The 24,364-nt window shown below is 40.7% G+C and overlaps 1 protein-coding gene across 1 annotated transcript in view; it reads right to left on the bottom strand.

Annotated features, from left to right (window-relative positions):
• The window catches only part of LOC121443436 (spermidine/spermine N(1)-acetyltransferase-like protein 1), a 28,941-nt gene extending 4,920 nt beyond the window's left edge, over positions 1 to 24,021 (bottom strand). The window contains exons 1-4 of the mRNA XM_041645193.1: positions 23,010 to 24,021; positions 22,320 to 22,904; positions 21,949 to 22,274; positions 13,076 to 13,127 (exon numbers count right to left, since the gene is read on the bottom strand). Of these exons, the coding sequence (XP_041501127.1) occupies positions 13,076 to 13,127; positions 21,949 to 22,274; positions 22,320 to 22,904; positions 23,010 to 24,021 (1,975 nt within the window). The remainder of the gene's footprint in view (positions 1 to 13,075; positions 13,128 to 21,948; positions 22,275 to 22,319; positions 22,905 to 23,009) is intronic.
• Positions 24,022 to 24,364: the final 343 nt, after the last annotated feature.

Genomic DNA, 24,364 nt, shown 5'->3' with positions numbered 1-24,364 from the left:
ATTGTGGCATGGACATGGCAAGAGCATGGCAGGGAGTGTGGCAGGACTATAGCAAGTTAGTGGCAGGAAGCATAGCAAGATCATGGCAGGGATCTTAGTAGGGAACGTGGCAGGGAACATGGCAAGAGCATGGCAGGGAACATGGCAAGATTGTGGCCAGTTCGTGTCAAGAGAGTGGCAGGGACATGGAAGCTGAGTGGCAGGTATCATGGCAAGAGCATGGTAGGAAGCATGGCAAGGAGTGTAGCAGAAGTATAGCAAGAGCACAGTGGGAGCATGGCAGGACAATAGCTAGTGTGTGGCAGGTAGCATGGCTGGAAATGTGGCAAGGGTATACCAAGAGCATGGTAGGGAATATGACAAGAGCATGGCAGGAAACATGGCAAGAGTGTGCCTGGGAGTGTGTCAAGATTATGGCAGGAGTATGGCAAGATCATTGCAGGAGCATGGCAAGATCATGGCAGGAACATGGCAGGAGCATGGCAGGAGTATTGCAAGACGGTGGCAAGAGCATGGCAGAGTGTGACAGTATAGTAAGACCGTGGCAGTATTATAGCAAGTATGTGGCATGGAATGTGGCAAAAGCATGGCAGGGAACATGGTAAGGAGCGTGGATAGAGTACAGCAAGAATATAGTGGAAGCATGGCAGGGAACGTGGCAAAGAGCATGGCAGGGAAAGTGGCAGGGAACGTGGCAAAGAGCATGGCAGGGAAAGTGGCAGGGAACGTGGCAAAGAGCATGGCAGGGAAAGTGGCAGGGAACGTGGCAAAGAGCATGGCAGGGAAAGTGGCAGGGAACGTGGCAAAGAGCATGGCAGGGAAAGTAGCAGGGAACGTGGCAAAGAGCATGGCAGGGAAAGTGGCAGGGAACGTGGCAAAGAGCATGGCAGGGAAAGTGGCAGGGAACGTGGCAAAGAGCATGGCAGGGAAAGTGGCAGGGAACGTGGCAAAGAGCATGGCAGGGAAAGTGGCAGGGAACGTGGCAAAGAGCATGGCAGGGAAAGTGGCAGGGAACGTGGCAAAGAGCATGGCAGGGAAAGTGGCAGGGAACGTGGCAAAGAGCATGGCAGGGAAAGTGGCAGGGAACGTGGCAAAGAGCATGGCAGGGAAAGTGGCAGGGAACGTGGCAAAGAGCATGGCAGGGAAAGTGGCAGGGAACGTGGCAAAGAGCATGGCAGGGAAAGTGGCAGGGAACGTGGCAAAGAGCATGGCAGGGAAAGTGGCAGGGAACGTGGCAAAGAGCATGGCAGGGAAAGTGGCAGGGAACGTGGCAAAGAGCATGGCAGGGAAAGTGGCAGGGAACGTGGCAAAGAGCATGGCAGGGAAAGTGGCAGGGAACGTGGCAAAGAGCATGGCAGGGAAAGTGACAGGGAACATGGCAAAGAGCATGGCAGGGAAAGTGGCAGGGAACGTGGCAAAGAGCATGGCAGGGAAAGTGGCAGGGAACGTGGCAAAGAGCATGGCAGGGAAAGTGACAGGGAACGTGGCAAAGAGCATGGCAGGGAAAGTGGCAGGGAACGTGGCAAAGAGCATGGCAGGGAAAGTGGCAGGGAACGTGGCAAAGAGCATGGCAGGGAAAGTGACAGGGAACGTGGCAAAGAGCATGGCAGGGAAAGTGGCAGGGAACGTGGCAAAGAGCATGGCAGGGAAAGTGGCAGGGAACGTGGCAAAGAGCATGGCAGGGAAAGTGACAGGGAACGTGGCAAAGAGCATGGCAGGGAAAGTGACAGGGAACGTGGCAAAGAGCATGGCAGGGAAAGTGGCAGGGAACGTGGCAAAGAGCATGGCAGGGAAAGTGACAGGGAACGTGGCAAAGAGCATGGCAGGGAAAGTGGCAGGGAACGTGGCAAAGAGCATGGCAGGGAAAGTGGCAGGGAACGTGGCAAAGAGCATGGCAGGGAAAGTGGCAGGGAACGTGGCAGAGAGCATGGCAAGATCATGAAAAGGAATGTTTCCAGAGCATGGCAGGGAACGTGGTAAGGAGCACGGCAGGAGTATAGCAAGAGCATGGAAGGGAACATTTTAAAGAATGTGGCAGGATCATAGAAAGAGCCTGGCAGGGAACGTGGTGAGGAGCGTGGCAGTAGTATAGCAAGGGTGTGGCAGGGAACGTGGTAAGAATTGTGGCAAGAGTATAGCAAGAGTGTGGCAGGAAACGTGGCAGGGAACATGATGAGGAGCATGGCAGTAGTATAGCAAGAGCATGGCAGGGAATGTGGAAGGGAATTTGGTCTGGATTGTGGCAGGAGTATAGCAAGATTCTGGCAGGAAACATGGCAAAGAGCGTGGCAGTAATATAGCAAGTACGTGGCATGGAACGTGGCAAAAGCATGGCAGGGAACATGGTAAGGAGCATGACTAGAGTATGGCAAGAGCATGGTGGGAGCGTGGCAGGGAACATGGCAAAGAGTGTGGCAGGGAATGTGACAAGGAGCATGAAAGTAGTATACCAATTGCGTGTCAGGGAATGTTGAAAGGAGCATATCAGGAGTATACCAAGAACTTGGGAGGGAACGTAGTAGGGAATGTGTGTGTGTGACAGGGAATGTGTCAGGGATCATGGCAAGGAGTGTGGCAGGAGTATATCAAATAATGGCAGGGAAGGTGGCAGGAATCGTGGTAACAAGCGTGGTAGGAGTATAGCAAGAGGGTGGCGGGAGTGTGGCCTGGAACATGGTAAAGAGCATGGCAGGGAATGTGGTAAGGAACATAGCAGAAGTATAGCAACTGTGTGGCAGGGAACATATCAAGAGCTTGGTAGGGAACATGGTGAGGAGCAAGGCAGGATTATAGCAAGAGTGTGGCCAGGAATGTGGCAAAGAGCATGGCAGGGAATGTGGCAGGAATGTGTGTGTGGCAGGGAATGTGGCAGGAATGTGTGTGTGGCAGGGAATGTGGCAGGAATGTGTGTGTGGCAGGGAATGTGGCAGGAATGTGTGTGTGGCAGGGAATGTGGCAGGAATGTGTGTGTGGCAGGGAATGTGGCAAACAGCATGGCAGGGAATGTGGCAAGGAGCGTGGAAGGAGTATACCAAGAGCTTGGCAGGGACGTGGCAGAGAGCATGGCAAGATCGTGAAAAGGAGTGTGGTGGGAGCGTGGTAATAGCATGGCAGGAAATGTGGCAAAGAACATGGCAGGGAATGTGTGCATGGCAGGGAACATGGTAGGGAATGTGGCTAGAACCGTGGCAGTAGTATACCAAGAACATGGCAGGGAAAGTGGCAAAGAGCATGGCAGGGAACATAGTAAGGAGCATGGCAGGAGTATAGAAAGAGTGTGGCGGGAGTGTGGCAGGGAATGTGGCAGAGATAGTAGAAGGGAACGTGGCAAGGAGCATGGCAGGGAATGTGGCAAGGGTATAGCTGGGAGCATGGCAGAGAGTGTGTGAAGATCGTGAAAAGGAGTGTGGCAGAAGCATAGCAAGAGCATGACAGGGAACGTGGCAAGGAACGTGGCAAGCACGGTGGCAGGGAATATGGTAAGTAGCATTGGAAGAGTATAGCAAGAGCATGGCAGGGAACATGGCAGTGATTGTGGTAAGGAGTGTGGCAGAATAGCAAGAGCGTGGCAGGGAACGTGGCAAGAGTTGCAGGAAACATGGTAAAAAACGTGGCAGGAGAATAGCAAGAGCATGGCAGAAGCCTGACAGGAAACGTGGCAAAGAGTGTGGCAGGGAACTTGGCAAGAGCATAGCAGGGAGCATGGAAGAGAACATGGCAAGACCATGAAAAGAAGCCTTCTTCCTCCCTTCAGCGGGGCCACAAGATCCTCCAGCTCAGCCTGGTTGGGCACTGAGACGGGTGCTGAGGGCAATGGGGCTGGCGGGGGTTCCTTTGCTTGAATAGCCTGCCTGCAGCAAGGTAGGCCTTTTGTCAGTGAGTCCCTGGCCAGCAAGGGAACCTGACCCTGTTCTGGAAGACCCATCAGAGAGGTGAGTGTGTTCTTGACCTGTGGCCGGTGCCCGGAAATGGAGCTGCGGGCAGGAATTCCTTTGCATCAATAACCTGCCTGCAGCAAGGTAGGCCTTTTGTCAGTGAGGGAACCTGACCCTGTTCTGGAAGATCCATTGGATAGCATTTGAAAGAAGAGATGGGCAGGTGCCAAGGCAAGAATTCCTCCACCAATCTGAAGAACAACATGAAAACACCAGAACCCAGAAATCTTACAACAGGAGATCTTGAACACCCTAATACAGAAGAAGTGGAAAAAATTCACATTATGAAAGCGATAAAGTCCCTTAAACATCATATAAAAAATGCCCTTATAGAAATGGATGAGAAGTATAACAAAAAGTTTGAGGAAATGGATAAATACGTACATGATACCCTGGGAAACCAAGAAAAAAACAGTCAAACGGGTAATGGAAACAGTTCAAGAATTGAAAACTGAAATGGAGGCAAGGAAGAAAACACAAAATGAGGGCTGGATGGATATGGAAAATCTAGGTAAACAAACAGAGACTACAGAAACAAGCATAACAAATAGAATACAAGAGATAGAAGAAAGAATCTCAGATTCTAAAGACACCATAGAGAAAAATAAATGCACTGATCAAAGAAAACAGCAAAGCTAAAAAATTCTCATCACAAAACATACAGGAAATATGGGACACAATAAAAAGACCAAACCTAAGAATAATAGGGATAGAAGAAGAAGAATTACAGCTCAAAGGCCAAGAAAATATATTTAACAAAATTATAGAAGAAAACTTTCCCAACCTAAAGAGAGATGTTCCTTTGAATATTCAAGAAGCATACAGAACACCAAATAGACTTGATAAAAAAAATCCCCTTGCAATATAATAATCAAAACACAAAATATACAGATTTTGTGTATATTAAGAATATTAAGAGCTGCAAAGGAAAAAGGTCAAGTAACTTAAAAAGGTAAACCTATCAGACTTACATCGGACTTTCCTATGGAAACCATGAAAGCCAGAAGGTGCTGGAGAGAGGTACTGCAGAAAGTAAGAGACCATGGATGTAAGCCCGGACTACTATACCCAGCCAAGCTATTATTCAGTATCAATGGAGAAAACAAAATATTCCAGGATAAGAACAAATTTAAACAATACATGGCAACAATTCCAGCCTTACAGAAAGTAATAGAAGGAAAATCACAACCCAAGAAATCCAACATTGCCCACAATAAGTCAGACATCTAGTGACCCTCACCAGCACAACTCAAAGAAGGGAAACACACAAACTCTACTACCAAAAAAAAATCCTGGAATTAACAACCACTGGTCATTAATATCAATGGACTCAATTCACCTATAAAAAGACACAGGCTAAGAAACTGGATATGAAAACAGGATCCAACGTTCTGCTGTTTACAAGAAACACACCTCAACCACAAAGACAGACATCTACTCAGAGTAAAGGGATGGGAAAATGTTTTTCAAGCAAATGGACCTAAGAAGCAAGCAGGTGTGGCCATATTAATTTCTAACAAATATGACTTCAAACTAAAATCAATCAGAAGAGATAGAGATGGTCATGTTATACTCATAACAGGAACAATTCATCAGGATGAAGTCTCAATCCTGAATATCTATGCCCCTAATATAAAAGCACCCACTTATGTAAAAGAAACATTACTAGAACCCAAGGCAGACATCAAACCACACACAATAATAGTAGGAGACTTCAACACACCTCTCTCACCAATGGACAGGTTAATCAGACAGAAACCTAATAGAGAAATAAGAGAATTAATGGAGGTAATGAAGCAAATGGACTTAATAGACATCTATAGAACATTCCACCTAAATAGGAAAAAAATATAATTTCTTCCTTGCAGCTCATGGAACCTTCTCAAAAATTGACCACGCACTTGGTAACAAAGCAAACCTCCACAGATACAAAAAAATTTTAGTGACCACCTGTGTCTTCTTGGATCACCATGGATTAAAGTTAGAATTCAACAACAATGCTATCCCCAGAAAGCTGTCAAATTCATGGAAACTGAACAGTCAACTACTGAACCACACTTGGGTCAACGAAGAATAAAGAAAGAAATTAAAGTCTTCCATGAATTTAATGAATATAAATTGACAACATACTCAAACCTATGGGAAACTATGAAAGCAGTGCTAAGAGGAAAGTTCATAGCACTAAGTGCCCACTTAAAGAAAATGGAGAAAGCACACATTGGAGACTTAACAGCCCACCTGAAAGCTCTAGAAAAAAAAAGAAGCAGACTCACCCAGGAGGAGTAGAAGACTGAAAATAATCAAACAGAGGGCTGAAATCAACAAAATAGTAACACAGAAAACAATCCAAAGAATCAATGAAACAAAAAGTTGGTTCTTGGAGAAAATCAACAAGATCGACAATCCCCTATCCAAACTAATCAAATGACAGAGAGAGAACAAGCGAATTAATAAGATCAGAAATGAAAAGGGGGACATAACCACAGACACAGAGGAAATTCAGAGAATCATTATATCTTACTACAAAAGCCTGTATGCCACAAAACTGGAAAATGTAAAAGAAATGGACATTTTTTTAGATAAGTACCATATACCAAAATTAAATCAAGATCAGGTAAATAATCTAAATAGACCTGTTAGTCGCGAAGAATTAGAAACTGTTATCAAAAACCTCCCTTCCAAAAAAAGCCCAGGACCAGATGGTTTCAATGCAGAATTCTAGCAGAACTCCAAGAAGAGCTAAAACCTATACTCCTTAATGTATTTCACAATATAGAAACAGAAGAGTCATTGCCAAATTCCTTTTATGAAGCTACAGTTACTCCGATACCAAAACCACACAAAGACCCAACCCAGAATGAAAATTACAGGCCAATCTCACCCATGATCATCGACGTAAAAATTCTTAATAAAATACTGGCACACGGATCCAAGAACACATTAGAAAAATTATCCACCATGACCAAGTAGGCTTCATCCTACTTGTTCAGGGCTGGTTCAACATACGCAAATCTTTCAATGTAATTCAACATATAAATAAATTGAAAGATAAAAACCATATTATCATTTCATTAGATGCTGAAAAAGCATTCGACAAAATTCAACACACCTTTATGATAAAGGTCTTGGAGAGATTAGGGATACAAGGGTCATACCCAAATATAATAAAAGCTATTTACAGAAAGCAGACTGCTAGCATCAAATTAAACAGAGAGAAACTCAAAGCCATCCCACTAAACTCAGGAACACGACAAGGCTGTCCACTCTCTCCGTACCTCTCAATATAGTGCTTGAAGTTCTAGCCATAGCAATAAGACAACAAAATGGGATCAAGAGGATTCATATTGGAAAGGAAGAATTTAAACATCGTTATTTGCAGATGATATGATAGTATATATAAGCAACCCCAAAAACTCTACCAAAGAACTTTTATAGCTGACAAACACCTTTTGTAATGTAGCAGGATAAAAGTTCAACTTCAAAAAAATCAGTTGCCCTCCTATACAATAAGGATAATGGTGCAGAGAGGGAAATCAGAGAAGCATCACCTTTCACGATAGCCCCAAATAGCATAAAATATCTTGGTGTAACTCTGACCAAGGAAGTGAAAGATCTATTTGACAAGAACTTTAAGTCTTTGAAGAAAGAAATTGAAGAGGATACCAGAAAATGGAAGGATCTCCCTTGCTCTTAGATTGGGAGGATCAACATAGTAAAAATGGTAATTCTTCCAAAAGCAATCTATAGATTCAATGCAATCCCCATTAAAATCCCCCAAAAATTCTTCACAGACCTTGAGATGACAATAATCAACTTTATATGGAAAAACAAAAAAACGCAGGATAGGCTAAACAATCTGATACAATAAAGGAACGTCTGTAGGCATTATCATCCCTGACCTCAAACTCTATTACAGAGCTACAATATTGAAAACAGGTTGGTATTGGCATAAAAACAGAGAAGTCGACCAATGGAATTGAATCGAAGACCCAGATTTTATCCCACAAACCTATGAGCACCTGATTTTAGATAAAGGAGCTAAAAGTATACAATGGAAGAAAGAGAGCATCTTCAACAAATGGTGCTGGCATAACTGGATGTCAACCTGTAGAAGAATGAAAATAGATCCATATCTATCACCATGCACAAAACTCAAGTCCAAATGGATTAAAGACCTCAATATCAGTCTGAATACAATGAACCTGATAGAAGAGAAACTGGGAAGTACTCTACAACACGGGGGCACAGGAGACCACTTCCTACATATAACCCCAGCAGCACAGATATTAAGGGCAACATTGAGTAAATGGGACCTCCTGAAACTGAGAAGCTTCTGTAAAGCAAAGGACACTATCACTAAGACAAAAAGACAACCCACTGACTGGGAGAACATCTTCACCAACCCCCAATAGACAAAGTTATGATCTCCAAAATTTATACAAGAACTCAAAAAACAAGACTTTAAAATGCTAGTTAACCCAATTAATAATTGGGGCACTAAACTGAACAGAGAATTCTCAACAGAAGAAGTTTAAATGGCCAAAAGACACTTAAGATCATGCTTAGCCTCTTTAGTGATCAGAGAAATGCAAATCAAAACAACTTTGAGATACCATCTTACACCTGTCAGAATGGCTTAAATCAAAAACACCAATGATAGCTTTTGCTGGAGAGGATGTGGAGTAAGGGGCACACGCATCCATTGCTGGTGGGAATGCAAACTTGTGCAACTGCTATGGAAAGCAGTGTGGCGCTTTCTCAGGAAATTTGGGATCTACCTACCCCAGGACCCATCAATACCACTCTTTGGAATATACCCAAGAGATGCCCTATCATCCTACAAAAGTATTTGTTCAACTATGTTCATAGCAGCATTATTTATAATAGCCAGAACCTGGAAAAAACCTAGATGCCCTTCAATGGAAGAATGGATGAAGAAAGTGTAGAATATATACACATTAGAGTACTACTCAGTGGTAAAAAAAAAACAATGACATCTTGAATTTTGCATGCAAATGGATGGAAATAGAAAACACTATCCTGGGTGAGGTAACCCAGACCCAAAAATGAACATGGCATGTACTCACTCATAACTGGTTTCTAGCCATAAATAATGGACATTGAGCCTATAATTCGTGATCCTAGAGAAGCTAATTAAGAAGGTGAACCCAAAGAAAAACATATCCTCCTGGATATTGGAAGTAGACAAGATTGCTGGGCAAAAAATGGGAACTGGGGGGGGGGGGTTGGGGTGGGATGGGGGAAAGGGGAGATGGGGAGAGAAAAGTGAGAAGGGGAGGTTGGGGAGAGCTTGGGGGAATGGGATAGTTGGGATAAAGGAAGGGTGGATATGGGAGCAAGGAAGTATATATCTTAATTAAGGCAGCCATTTTAGGGTTGGCAAGAGTCTTGACTCTATAGGTGTTACCAGGGGTCCAGAGAGATGTCCACAGCCAGGTCCTTGGGCAGCAGAGGATAGAGAGCCTGAAATGGCCCGATCCTATAGCCATACTAATGATTATCTTGCATATCACCATAGAAACTTCATCTGGTGATGGATGGAGATAGAGACAGAGACCCACACTGGGGCACTGGACTGAGCTCCCAAGGTCCAAATGAGGAGCAGAAGGAGGGAAAACATGAGCAAGAAAGTCAGGACCGCGAGGGGTACACCCACCCACTGAGATGGTGGGGCTGATCTAGTGGGAGCTCACCAAGGCTAGCTGGACTGGGACTGAAAAAGCATGGGATAAAACCGGACTCTCTGAACATGACGAACAATGAGGGCTAATGAGAAGCCAAGGACAATGGCACTGGGTTTTGATCCTACGGCATGTACTGGCTTTGTGGGAGCCTAGCCTGTTTGGATGCTCACCTTACTAGACCTGGATGGAGGGGGGAGGACCTTGGACTTCCCACAGGGCAGGGAACCCTGACTGCTGTTTAGACTGAAGGGGAGGGGAAGAGGAGTGGGTGTGGGAAGTGAGGGGAGGGGGAGGGAAAAATGAGGCAGGGAGGAGGCGGAAATTGTTAATAAAAAAATTACTCTTATATGCAAAAATAAAGTGGAGGGAAATAACATATATTGAAGGTAGACTCAGCAGCATGAAACTAGCATGTCTTATCTATTCTTTCTTCATTTTTCCTGATGTAAAAATAGTTCTTTAAACCCATACTGAGATTATTATTTTTAATATTCAGTAAGCAGCTTTCAGTTAGCCTTTCATTCATTTTTAAAATTGTAAAAGTTGTTCAATCATAATTTTCTCAAAAATAAATCTCTTTTAAGATCCCCTTTAAAAAAGATCATGAAAAGGAGTGTGACGGGAGCACGGCAATCACGTGGCAGGGAACGTGGCAGGAAATGTAGTAAGGAGCATTGCAGGAGTATAGCAAGAGCGTGGTGGGAGCATGGCAGGACTACACCTAGTGTGTGGCATGGAGCATGGCATGGAACATGGTAATGAGCATGGCAGGGAGTGTGGCAAGAACGCGGCAGGAGCATGGCAAGAATGTGGCAAGAGCATGGCAGGGAGCGTGATTGGAGTGTGGCAGGACTATAGCTAGTGTGTGGAAGGGAGTGTGGCAAGATCATGGCAGAAGCATGGCAAGAGTGTGGCAATAGCATGGCGGGAACATTGCAAAAACGTGGCAAAGAGTGTGGCAGGAAGTATGGCAAGAGAGCAGCAGGGAGCATGGCAGGAGTATAGTGAATGCATGGCAAGAGCAGGGAAGGAGCGTGGCAAGGAGTGTGGCAGGGAGCGTGGCAATAGCATTGCAGGAGTATGGCAAGAGCATGGCAGGGAGCATGGCAGGGAACATGGCAGGAGAGTGCAGGGAGCATGGCAAGATCATGGCAGGGGACGTGGCAGGAGTATAGCAATGAGTGGCAAGAGAATGGCAGGGAGCGTAACAAGGAGTGTGGGAGTAGTGTTGAAAGGAGCATGGCAAGGAGCGTAGCAGGAGCATGGCAGGAGTGTGGCAGGGAGTGTGGCAGGGAGCATGGCAGAGAGCATGGCACATAAGATAGGTGATGCTGGAGCAATAGCTGAGAGCTACATCCTGATCCTCAGGCTGAGAGAGACAGAGAAAGACATAGAGTTAGGAAGATGGAGAGTGAGAAGGGAGAGAAAGGGGAAGAGAAAAGGAGAAAGTGGAGGAGAGGAGGAAGAAGGAAGGAGAGGAGAGAGAAAAGAGACTCGGCTTGGGCTTTTGAATCCTCAAGGCCCATTCCCAGTGATATTCTTCCTCCAAGACCACACCTCCTGATCTTTTTAATCCTTTAAAATATTGCCACTCACTGGTGACTAAGCACTAAGCATTTAAATATATGATCTTATGGGGGTCATTTTTATTCAATGTACTAAAGTCCCACTTAAAACATTCAACAACTTTTCTCATTCAAAGTCCCAGAGTATTCCATATTCTTCTAAACAATGGTGAGCTCAGGACTATCCCAGAAATGATCGAGTGCCTGGCAACTTCTGTTTTAGATACTGTTTTATTGCTGTGACGAAATACCATGACCAAGGCAACTCTTACAAAAGAAAGCATTTAATTGAGAATTTAGAAGATTAGTCCATGATCATAATGGTGGGAAGTAGACAGGCATGGCACTGGTCACTGGACTCTGGAGCAGTAGCTGAGAAATTTAATTCTGATCCACAGGTAGCAAGCAGAGAGAGAAGGAGAGTCACTGAGTCTGGCATGCGCTTTTGAAATCTCAAAGCCCATCCCCAGTGACACACCTCCTCAAAAAAGGCCTTATCTCCTAATCATTCCTAAACAGTTCATAAACTAGAGGCCACTTTCATTCAAATGACCATATCCACCATCCTTTTTCTTAAATTGATACAGATTCCAAAGAACTCCAAATATCCAAAACAACTTTAAAAGAGAAGAATAAAGTTGGAGAATATGCACTGCTTAATTTCGAAATTCACTATAATGTTATAGTAATTAAAACAGTATGATATTGAAAAGAGGCCTGATATATAGACCCACCAAGCAGAAACAGGGTCTTAAAATAAATACAAATTTAGCCGGGCGGTGGTGGTGCATGTTTTTAATCCCAGCACTCGGGAGTCAGAGGCAGGCAAATCTCTGTGAGTTCGAGGCCAACCTGGTCTACAAGAGCTAGTTCCAGGAAAGGCTCCTAAAGCTACAGGGAAACCCTGTCTTGAAAAACCAAGAAAGAAAAAGAAAGAAAAAAAATAAATACAAACTTATTAGGATAGTCAATTTATTATCAAGGTACCAAAACCATTAGTTAAGGAAAAGACTGACTTTCCAATAAATCATCTTATGAAAACTATATTTCCATATATAAGATAATAAAGTTGGAACCTTATTTTTATCATATTCAGAATATAGCTTGAAATAGATCAAAACCACCAGTGTAGATGTAAAAGTAGAAAATTGTCAGAAGAAAATGTAGAAAATCATTTTATTTGGCAATGCTTTCTTAAGTTTATCTGACAACAAAAGCATAATAAAAGAAAAAGTAAAAGGAAAAATAGAGAAACTAAACCTCAACAAAAATAACATACTATAAGAGTAGTAAAAAATATCTCCAAAGAGTATAAGAAATTCTTTTGTGGAGAGTTCATAATAGATTATGTACATTCTTAAATATTCAACTTTAAATGGCTATCCTTCAGTAGATTCTTATAGTGTTTAATAAATGAAATTCTTTCTTTAATCTTTGCCAAACATGATGCTTCACCATCTTTTAGCCTTCCTATTATTATGTAAAAAGTTCGAATTCATGACAATTTTCTACATTATCTATTAATATTTTGTTATCAAATATAACATAAATAACTTTTTTCGAAGCTCTTACCAACATATTGCATGTTAAATAACACTTTTTGACCAGTCATACATATTTTATATTTTGAAATGCATTTACAGTCTATGGTATCTGCAAAGGATGAGCCATTATGTATCCATTTATGCTAAAAAAGAGGGAAAATGAAAAGTAGTGAACATTGAAAAGGCCATGGAATTTGTGTATTGTGTATTTCACTATTACTAAAAGGATCACTTTTTGTAACAATTGCAGCAGCTTCTGTGTATTTATTCTGTGTGCATGCATTCACGGTTTTTATCTGCTCGAAACTTAGCAGAAAACATCTTACCCATTTCTGTTAATGTTACTTCTCCTTGCATACCTTCATAGGAAGCCAATTCCTGTCAAAGGAGAAAAAACTTTCAGCTGATGATTTAGTAAATCTTATAATATTTAAAATATTTATTGAACATTATAACATAGGTATCCTGTGATGTGTTAAAAAAGAAGTCAGACTTGATCGTAGTTATCTACAAATTAAAATATGAAGCAGCAATGCAACACAAATTAGGTAGATATGTAGTTGGCAGCTAGATGATAGTTGACTTATAGAGAGACAACAGACATATGATAAATTTGATATCTCAGTTTTGTGAAGGTTAACTTTCTGGGTTACTAGCTTTGGGTCCAGTAGGAACCTGTAAAGTAAAGAAAAACTTGTTTCTGGGCAGTCAAAATCACAATGTTTATTTTTATTATTTTACAGAAAAATTTGTGACATGCTTTTGCTTAACTTTTGCTAGTGTAACTTCAGAATTTTAAAATTATGCCATGTATTATTATTATTATTATTATTAACATTATTATCATACATCCAAATTATTTCTTTTGTGATATTTATCTCATGCTTGAAAAGTAATAAAATATTTATTCTTGTTCTTCTTTGTTTATTTTTGTTGAGGACATTAATTTTACAAAGTTCTGGGTTTATCGTCTTACATTCTTACTAATTGCTTTGTGTGTATACTTTTGTGACTGTAAACACTGAGATAGAATGTCACCATCAAATCTACTCTGTCAATCTCATGCCATTAATTGAAAAACCCCTCCTTTTTTTTCTGTGATTTGAAATTCCCCTTATTTCAACTACCACAGTCTCACATGTACTGTAGAGAACTTCTAGACTCTAAATTTCACTGTGTGAGACAGAGACAACACAGTCATATTAGTCCTCTCTCCACTTACCTAGTACTGGGATTAAAAGTGTGTAATCCCAAGTGCTGGGATCACCTTTGATTGATCTGTTTCTCTTTTAGATAGATTCAATCTTGTAAAACCCAGGATGGCCTTGAACTAACAGAGATCCCTCTGCCTGTCTCCTGAGTCCCTGGATTAAAGGTGTATGACATCACTTCCTGGCCTCTAGTGGCTTAGTTCTGCACTCTAATTTTCATGCAAACTTTGTTAAAACATAAATAAAATATCACTACACCTATCCACAAATCAAGCCCTACAGAAAGCCCTAGAAGGAAAACTGCAACCCAAGGTAGTTCTACACAGAAAATGCACAGGCAATAGATAATCCCACATCAGCAAATCCTAAAGAAAGGAAATATGCACACACTACCACCAGGGAATATCAGGAATTAACAATCACTGGTCATTAATATCCCTTAATATCACTAGAATTAACTCACCTATAAAAAGACACAGGCTAACAGAACAGATATGAAAACAGGATCCATCCTTCTGCTGCATACAAAAACACACCTCAACTTCAAAGTGTGATGCTCAAATTTGAACTAAACTAAGACCACCCATCTGATGACCTCTTTGTGATCCCAAGTTCCCAAAATGAGTTGAACTCCATCGTGTGTATGACTGATGTGGGTATTATTGATGACAGTCACTAACAACATGGCTAGTAACAGCTACTAACCACATGCCTTAACCACGCAGGATGTATTTTTTACTACTGTACAGTTCTATACTTTTCCTTGCCACAACCAATCAGGTTAAGTGTCAGCTACCTCAAAACCTTCTGACAAGGCTTGGGATCCACTTGTGGTTTTCCTTTGTGATTATTCCCTTTATAAACACTACCCTGTAAATGCTCAGGACTGTCCTCAGTCTCCTGAGTGCTGAGTTGCTGCCCAAGGCTGAACTTGCTTCAATAAACCCTTTGTGTTTGCATCAGATACTGGCTCTGGGGCGGTATTGTTTCGGGGTCTTGTGACACAGGCACAACAAAAGATGAATAGTTTCTCAGAGTAAAGGGTTGGGGAAAGACTTTACAACCAAACAGACCTAAGAAGCAAGCTCACGTAGCTATTTGATTAGCTAACAATTTAGACTGCAAAATAAAGGTAAAAGAGATGAAGAAGGATGTTTCATCATCATTATAAAAAAATCCATTAAAAGGAAGTCTCAATCCTGAACATTTATGTCTCAAATAATAGGGCACCCAAATTTGTAAAAGAAACATTACTAAAACTTAAAATTCCACATCAAACTAAGACTCAAATGTACTTAACAGATATCTACAGAACCTTTCACCCAAACACCAAAGAATATACTTCCTTCTCAGCACCATATGGAACCTTCTCTAAAATTGACCACATAATCAGTCACAAAGCAAATCTCAAAAGATATAAGAAATTGGAATAGCCTGAGTGTCTTATCAGATCACCATGGCTTAAACACAAATTCCAGAAAACTTACAAACCCATGGAAACTGAATAATGCTCAATTGAATCATCCTTGGTTCAAGGAAGAAATAAAGAAAGAAGTAAAAGATTTCCTAGGTTTCAATGAAAATGCAGTTACAACATACCCAAACTTATGGGACACTCTGAAAACAGTACAATGAGAAAAGTTCATAATACTTAATGCCTACTTAAAAAGTTGGAGAAATCCCACAATATCAAATTAACAGAACACCAGAAATCTCTAGAGCAAAAAGAAGCAAACTAACCCATGAGGAGTAGATGAGGGCCAAAATTAATAAATTAGAACAAAGAGAAAACTACAAAGAAACAAAGAGTTAATTCTTTTAGAAAATCAAGACAGGCAAACACTTATCCAAACTAACCAAAAGGCAGAGAGAGAACATCAGAATTAACAAAATCAGAAATGAAAAGGGGGATATAACAAAAAGACACTGAGGAAATCCATGGACTGATTGGGTCATACTTTAAAAACCGGTATTCCACAAAATTGGAAAAGCTAAAAATTTCTGGACAATTTTCTGGAAAGGGACCACATACCAAAATTAAATTAAGAACAGATAAATAAACAATTTATTTCCCTAAGGAAATAGAAGCTGTCATTAAAGGTCTTCCAACCAAATTAAGTCCAGGATCAGAAAGCTTCAGTGCAGAATTATACAAGAATTAAAAGAAGAGCTAATTCCAATAATCCTCAAATTTATCCACACAATATAAACAGAAAAGAAACATTGTCAAACTTCTTATATGAGGCTGCAGTTACATGAACACCCAAATAACACAAAGATGCAACATAGAAAGAGAACTACAGACCAATCTCCCTCGTGAACATTGATGCAAAAAATACTCAATAAAATGCTGGCAAACAAAATCCACAAACATATCAAAAAAAATCGTGCACCATGACCAAATAGACTTCATCCCAAGATGGACGTTTGGTTCAATATATATAAATATGTCAATGTAATCCATCATATGAACAAACTGAAAGAAAAAAACACACGATCATCTCATTAGATGTTGAAAAAGCCTTTGACAAAACATAGCACCCCTTCACAATAAAGGTCTTAGAGATACTGGGTATACAAGGAACATATCTAACCATAATAAAAACAATATTATACCTTGCAGAAGTCAACATCAAACTGTAGATGGAAGTTTCTGTACCACCCAGTTTTCGGGCCATTGAGTCTCAAGGAAACACACAGAGTGTTTATAAACTGTTTGGCCTATTACATCAGACTTACTATTAATTAGCTCTTACAACTTAAATTAATTCTCAGTTCTTATGTATGTTTAGTCACATGGCTTAGTACCTTACTCAGTGAAGTATTGTCATCTTGCTTCCTCTGCATTTGACTGATGACTGACTCTCTGCCTTTTCTCTTCCCAAAATTCTCCTTGTCTTGTTGCCCCACCTATATTTACTACCTGGCTACTGGCCAACCAGCGTTTAATTAAGCTGATGCAAGTGATAAATCTTTACAGTGTACAAGAGCATTGTTCCCACAGAATTTCCTGTTTTTTTTTTCAAAACAAGAACTCTGAATCTAATTTTCTTTGTTTATCTTTTTTTCTTGATCATTATCCATAAGAACTTGTAATCAACACTCAAAACAAAGACAAACATCCCTAATCCATTTTTGGGAATGTGGGCATAGTTTTCTAGGCTACTTCTTGCTGATTGGGGACACTGATAATCTTATGGGGACCCAAAGAAATTTAGGATTATTGTCAAGTCCTGACTGGAGTATTCTATAAGTCTGGATCCTTTCAGTCAGCATGCTTAAAACTGTTCTGGATGCAGAACTTAGAAGAAATTGCAACAGTGGTGCTCTGAGACATTGTGTCATCTGGACCATCTGCTCCTATCAGCTTTTTCAGGGGGTTTTCCTTTATCAAACCTGATTTTTTTTAAAATCCAGAATGAATCCACATTTCTGGTAGAAATAAAAGCAGAATCTCTTTCCCAAAGAAACGTATCTTCTGACTTAAATTTTGAATTCAAGGCATTTTCAAAATATACATGTTGGATTAATCAAGAATTTCTAATCAAATGTTTTTGAGGAGCTGTTGTTCCTTCCTCAGCAGTCAATTCCAAGACAACACAATAACATACAATATCAAGATGCTCTGTGTATTTTCCATCTTTATGTGTTTTTTTTTACTCTATTTCTTTTATTTTTATTTTTAATTTTTGGTTTTTTGAGACAGGGTTTTTCTGTGTATCTTTGGCTGTCCTGGAACTCCGTAGGCCTCAAACTCAGATAGGTCCATCTACTTCTGCCTCTCAAGTGATGGGATTAAAGCCATGAAGAACCACACCTAACTACTCTATTTCTTTTTCTTAAGAACTTTCTCTATTCTTTTTCTTTTCTCTTCCAAGCTTTGTGTATATATATTTAAATACACTATAAACCATTTAGAGGAATTTTTTAGTCTGAATCAAACTTTACTGTATATCTCTTTTTCTGAATATATCTCTTTCTGACCACATGAATCTTTAATCTGCTAAGTGATATGGCTAGGATTAAAGCTATGGCTTTGGTGGCAGACTCCGCCCAATTCCTTAGCTTTTTGAGAGCCTAGCTTCATGGTGGAGATATTGGCCAGAGCCATATTTATTGCCACAAGTCTTTGGAGTTTCAAGGTCTATACCACCACCTTGGCTGCCAGTAGCTCATAAATACCATTTAAGTGTTTGGTAGCAGAGCCTCTTAAAAGAGTTGCAAGGATTTTGCCACTAATACTGAGTCAGAAAGTCTCTCTTATATGAGCTACACCTCTTCTTACTACCAGAAAACAGAGCCTAATGGAAAATATATGATTACCAAGAAGCTGTGTTTCTCGTCTGTCTAAAACCCTTTCTTATTTTTTAAACTTTCTCGGGACTTATGTGCCAAACGTTTGGGTGCCATTTGTACATGGATGTTTCTGTCCAGCCTTGTCCCACAGCCATTTAGTTCCAAATAAACACACTGAGGCTTATATTAATTTTAAACCTTTGGCCTATTATCTCAGGCTTATTATAAACTAGCTCTTACAAGTTAAATTAACCCATAATTCTTGTCTATGTTTAGCCATGGGGCTTGGTACCTTTTCTCAGTAAGGCATTCTCAGCCTACTTCCTCTGCATTTGACTGGTGACTGCCTCTCTGCCTTTCTTCTTCCCAGAATATTCCTAATCTTGTTGCTCTGCCTATATCAAACTAAGTGGAGAGAAACTCAAAACAATTCCACTAAAATCAGGAACAAGAAAAGGCCGTCTACTCTCTCCATATCTATTCAAAATAGTACTAGTTCTAGTTCTAGCTAGAGTAATAAGTATGAGAGGAACTTTAAATCTCTAAAGAAAGAAATTTAAGAATTACCAGAAAGTTGAAGGAGCTTCCATACTCTTGAATAGGAAGGATCAACATAATAACAATGACAATCTTATACATATTTAATGCAACATCAAAATCCGAACAAAATTCTTCACAGACATTGAAAGAAAAATACTAAACTCAAACGGAAAGACAAATGGCTAAAATAATTCCATATAATAAAAGAACTTCTGGAGGCTTCCCCATACCTGACTCCAAACTCTATTACAGAGATATAGTAATAAAAACAGCTTCATATTGGCATAAAAACACACACAGATCAATGGAATAGAATCAAACACTAACATTAATCCACACACCTATGAACATCTGATTGCTGACAAAGAAGCCAAAATAGTGCAATGGAAAAAGAAAAGCATCTTTAACAAAAGGTACTGGCATAACTGGATGTCAACATGTAGAAGATTGCAAATAGATTCATATCTATCTGTCATATCCAGGGGATGAGAACATGAGGTAATAGGATAGTTGAGGTGTGGAGGGATGGAGTGGGAGAGCAATGAAAGGGATATCTTGATAGGGAGAGTCACTATGTGGTTAAGGAGAAATCTGTTGCTTGGGAAATTCCCATGACTCCACAAGGATGACACTAGCTAAGGCTCCTAGCAGTAGTGGAGAGGTTGGCTGAACTGGCCTTCTGTAATCAGATTGGTGAATATCCCAGGTATCATCATAGAGCATTCATTCAATAATTGATGGAACCAGATGCAGAGATCTACAACCAAGCACCAGGTTGAGCTCCGGAAATCCAATTGAAGAGAAGGAGGAGGGAATATATGATCAAGAAAGGTAAAGATCATGATGGAGAAATCTACAGAGAGAGCTCAATCAAGCTTGTGGAAAATCATGAACTCTAGACTGACAGCTGTGGAGCCTCAATGGGACTGACCTAGGCCCTCCATATGTGGGAGACAGTGGTGAAGCTTGAACTATCTGAGGGGCCCCTGGCATGAGCTATTTATTCCTGGTGCATGAGCTAGCTTGTTGAAGCCTATTCCCTATGGTGGGATTCCATGATCGGCTTTAATGCAGAGGGGAGGATTTGATCCTGCCCCAACTTAATGTGCTAGATTTTGTTGTGTCTCCATAGGAGCCCTTACCTGTTGGGGGGAGTGGATAAGAGGTGGGCTGGGGGAAGAAGTTAAGGGGGAGGGTGGGAAGAAAGGTCGGAGGAAGAACTGTAGTTAGAATTTAAAATGAAAATAAAATAAAATGTTAAAATTATTTATTAAAAAATAAAGAACTCCATTGTTCTTGAAATAGCTTCAGAAGTTTGCTTCTCATATTTACACACTATCTTGCTTTTGGCAAATTCCAGGCAATTAAACTCACAGAGCATTCCTTTTCTGGAGGTAAACCATATATGTCAATCCAATATAAATCATTATTGATGTTTCATACTTTGAATAATAAATTTATATTTGCTATGAATTTGGTTAATATTTTTATCAAAAGTTTCATTGTGTTAGCTCTGAAAATTTTATGAAATCATTTTTCGTTTATTTTTGAGATTATACTATATTTACATCATTTCTCCCTCTATTCCCTCCCATATATTTTTTGCTTACTTAGCAATGTCAGAAGTTACAGTCATGACTGCCTAGACATGAACTGAACAAATGCAACAATAAAATCTTACGTGTTTATGCATCAATTTTCAATTTACAATGCCAAATCCAATTATGTCAGTCACATGAAAATACATATGCGCTTATACATTAAAGAATTTAAAAACTTTTCTTATACTATTATGATTTTTAAACAATTAAATTTTTTTATACTATTATGATTTTGTTATATTCTTTTGTATTCAAACTTTCATTGACATTATTTTTTTAATTTACATTATTTTATTTGTCCAGGAAAGCCAGAGTTAAAATATATTTTGCATTCACAAAAATTGAAAATATTACATCTTCCCATATTATAGTATAAGAATACAACAGAATATTTCTACTCCTGAATAGGTCTTACTGATGTATAAAACTGAAATAAGTTTAAGTTCTTCAAAATAAAGCAATATGCTAGACCATTTTGTGTCAATTTGACACAGATTAGAATCATTTGAGAGGACAGAACCTCAATTGAGACAATGCCTTCATAAGATCAGACTACAGGCATTTTAAGACTGCACATATTTAATCAATTACATATAAGCCTATAGAGCATTTTCTTAATTACTGATGGATGTGGGAGGGACCAAACTATAGTGGGTGGTGCCATCCCTGGACTGGTGGTCCTGGGTTCTATAAGAAAGCAGGCTGAGCAAGACATGAGGAGCAAGCCAGTAAGCAGTACTCCTCCACTGTCTTTGCATCAGCTCCTGTCTTCAGGTTCCTGCTCTGTTTGAGTTCCTGTCCTGTTTTTCTTCAGTGGATTATGGTTTGGGATATGTAAGAAAAATAAACCCTTTCATTCTCAAGTTGCTTTTGGTCATGGTGTTTCATAACAGCAATAGTAGCCCTAAATAAGACAAAAGGACTATTAATTTTTTTCCAAAAATTCCAGACATAAGAATATAACTTCATTATTAGCATCCTATCACGTCCATATCATATCATTTCCATAACAGTTAGTACACATTTATAAAGATGTGTTCTTTATATGGTCTTGGTCAGTTGGAATAGAGCATGAAAAGCAACAGTTCAGGAAAAAACACACTTTTGCAACATTTCAACTATGTGGTAACAATACTATATGCATAAGAGTTCATTCTGATCAACATTGTCACCTTTACTGTACTGATATGGTTTCTAGGAAAGACATTAAAATGAACAGGTGCATAAGAAAATTTTCTCTCCGTTCTTTAGACTCATGGGATATATCTGTGAACAGACTTCTGGATATGCTTTACCAATGAAGCTATATTCCCAAGTCCAAATCTCATATTTTTTTTTTAAATTTGTATTCTGGATATAAAGAAAACATCACAACAATCTCTTGTAGCAATTACTATAATTTTGATTTATATGAAAAATGAAGATTATAAAGGTTTATGGATCATAAATAACAGAGCTAGATTCAAATTTAGACTTTCGTTTAAGTTTTGCATTCATTTTGTTCTTTCAGCCCTGCACTAATTTCTAAGAATTAAGAAAATACAGGCTTACTTTGATCAGTCGCAGAATATCTGGGCAGTCTTGAGGCGCAGCAGGTCTTATTTTGAAAGGAACAGAGTTTGTCTTTCTCATTGGTAATTGGAGCATTCCTTCTTGATTTTTACTTAAATCACTCGTGCTTGATTCACTTGGCTCTAATTGACTTTTACTTGGTTGACTATCGCTTACTTGAATTGATTCTGATTGGCTGGTAGTGTCTGATGGGCTGGCTTTTGTCTCTGGCTGACTTGGACTTGGCTCTGATGTATCTGATGGTGTCATTTCTCCTAGGCCTGGTTGGGTGGTGTCTGGTTGACTTTTATCTAATTGAGTAGTTTCTGGTTGACTTGTCTCATATGGTTCCATGCCTTCTTGACATGTACCCAGTTGGCTGGCGCTTGTCTTCGATTGCCTTGGTATTGGTTCCCAAATATCTGTTTGTCTCATGTCTGGGTTGCTGGGACCCAGGTGCCATTTTTCTGATTGTCTTGTGTTTGAGCAACTGGGGCTTGGCTGCCATGTATATAATTGTCTTACACCAGGGAAGTTGGGACTTGATTGCCATGTATCCAATTGTTTCATGCCAAGGTGGCTTGGGCATGTTTGCCATGCATCTGATTGTCTTGTGCCTGACTGGCTTGGTTGCCATAAATCTGAGTGTCTCATTGCTGAGTGGCATGGACCCCATGGACATGAGTCTGAATATCTCATGCCCAGTTGGCTTGGGCCTGGTTGCCATGATTCCAATTGTCTCATACCTAGAGGGCTGGGCCCTGCTGGCCATTTGCCTGATTGTTTTCTGCTTGGGGAGTTGGGACCCCATTGCCATGAATCCAACTGTTTAATGCCATGTTGATTGGTGCCTGATTGCCATGTGTCCAACTCTTTCATGCCTGATTGGCTAAGGCCTGATTGACAAGTGTCAGGTTTTGCCATGGCTGGTTGACTGAGGCTTGATTGTCGTGTATCTAAAATTTTTACACTTAGATGGCTGTGGCCAAGTTGCTTCATGTCTAATTGTGTCGTATCTGGTATTCTAGGGCCTGGTTGTTGTGTATCTGACCATTCCATACCTGGATGAGTAGGCCCTAGTTGATATGTGTCAGATTGTCTCATGCCTGGTTGGCTAAGGCCCAATGGCCATGTGCCTGACAATCTCTTGCCTAGTGAGCTGGGGCCTGGTTGCCAAGGACTCAACTCTTTCATGCCTTGTTGGTTCTGGCTTGATTGCCATGTGTCATATTGTCTCATATCTGGTTGACTGGGACCTGGTAGTCCTGGGCTTGGCAGTCTCATACCTGATTGACTAGGAGGGCCTGGTTGTGCTGTGTCATGTTGTTTCGTACAGCGTTCAGTTGGACTTGGTTCTTTGAATTCTAAATGTTTGATGACTGGGTGATGTAGGCCTGTTTGCCATGAATTTGAATGTTTTTTGCCTAAGTGGCTTGGGTTCCATTGATATGCATCTGTTTGTCTCAAGCTTGGAGAACCTGGCTCCCATTGCCATGGTTCTGTTTGTTTCATTCCTGGATAACTTGGATCTGTTTTCCATGTATCAGGTTGTCTCTGTCCTGCATTGCTTGTGTCTCGTTGGACAATGTCTGATTGTCTCATTTCCTGATTGCTTTGGTCTATTTGCCACATTTCTGGTGATTTCCTGCCTGGATATGCTGAACCCAATTGTCGTGAGTTTGTTTGCTTTATGTTGGGAGGAGGAGGGCCTGGCTGCCATATGCCTGTTTGGCTCAGGCCTGATTGACTCATGCCTGGTTGGCCTGTGCCTGGATGTTTCATATGTAGTTGGCTTGGGTCTGGCTGCCTCAAACCTTGTTGACCCACGTCTGGTTTGCTCACAACTGGCTGGTCCATGCTTGGCCCTGGTTGGTTCATATCTGGTTGCCTTGCATCTGGTCTTGTCACATCTGGTTTGTTCATGTCTTGTTGGCTCATGCTTGGCTGGTTGATGTTTGGTTGGCTTGGCCCTGGTTCTTTTGTATTGTATGGACTTTCATCTGGTGGGCTCATCACTGCTTGATTCGTGTCTGTTTTGCTTTGGCCTGCTTGTCTTATGCCTGGTTGGTCCATGACTCTTTGGCAGATGATAGCTTAGTAAACAACTGACTGGCCTGTAAGAGTCTTGATAGACAAGATCTTTTGACTTACAATGCTGTGATGAAAAGTTGTCAGCTGTTTCCAGTTTGTCGCAACTCACACTTGGAAATAGTCCTCTGTCATGGTGGAATAGGAAACAGAGATGACTACCTGAGGAAGGTGATTGAATCCTCTGACTTTCTGGAGCTGACTTCACTAGAGACTGCAACTACAAGCTTAGTTGGATTTCAGCCTGCCATCTGGCCTTTCCCTGCCAAAAGGCCAGAAAAGAGGGAGAACAAAATGATCCTTGAAGACTATTACCACCTTACTTCTC

This window comes from Microtus oregoni, unplaced genomic scaffold (assembly GCF_018167655.1).
Source record: "Microtus oregoni isolate MIOR12 unplaced genomic scaffold, Mior012 000107F_000, whole genome shotgun sequence".
Lineage (NCBI taxonomy): Eukaryota > Metazoa > Chordata > Mammalia > Rodentia > Cricetidae > Microtus > Microtus oregoni.
This window is presented reverse-complemented; position numbering and strand designations above follow the sequence as displayed.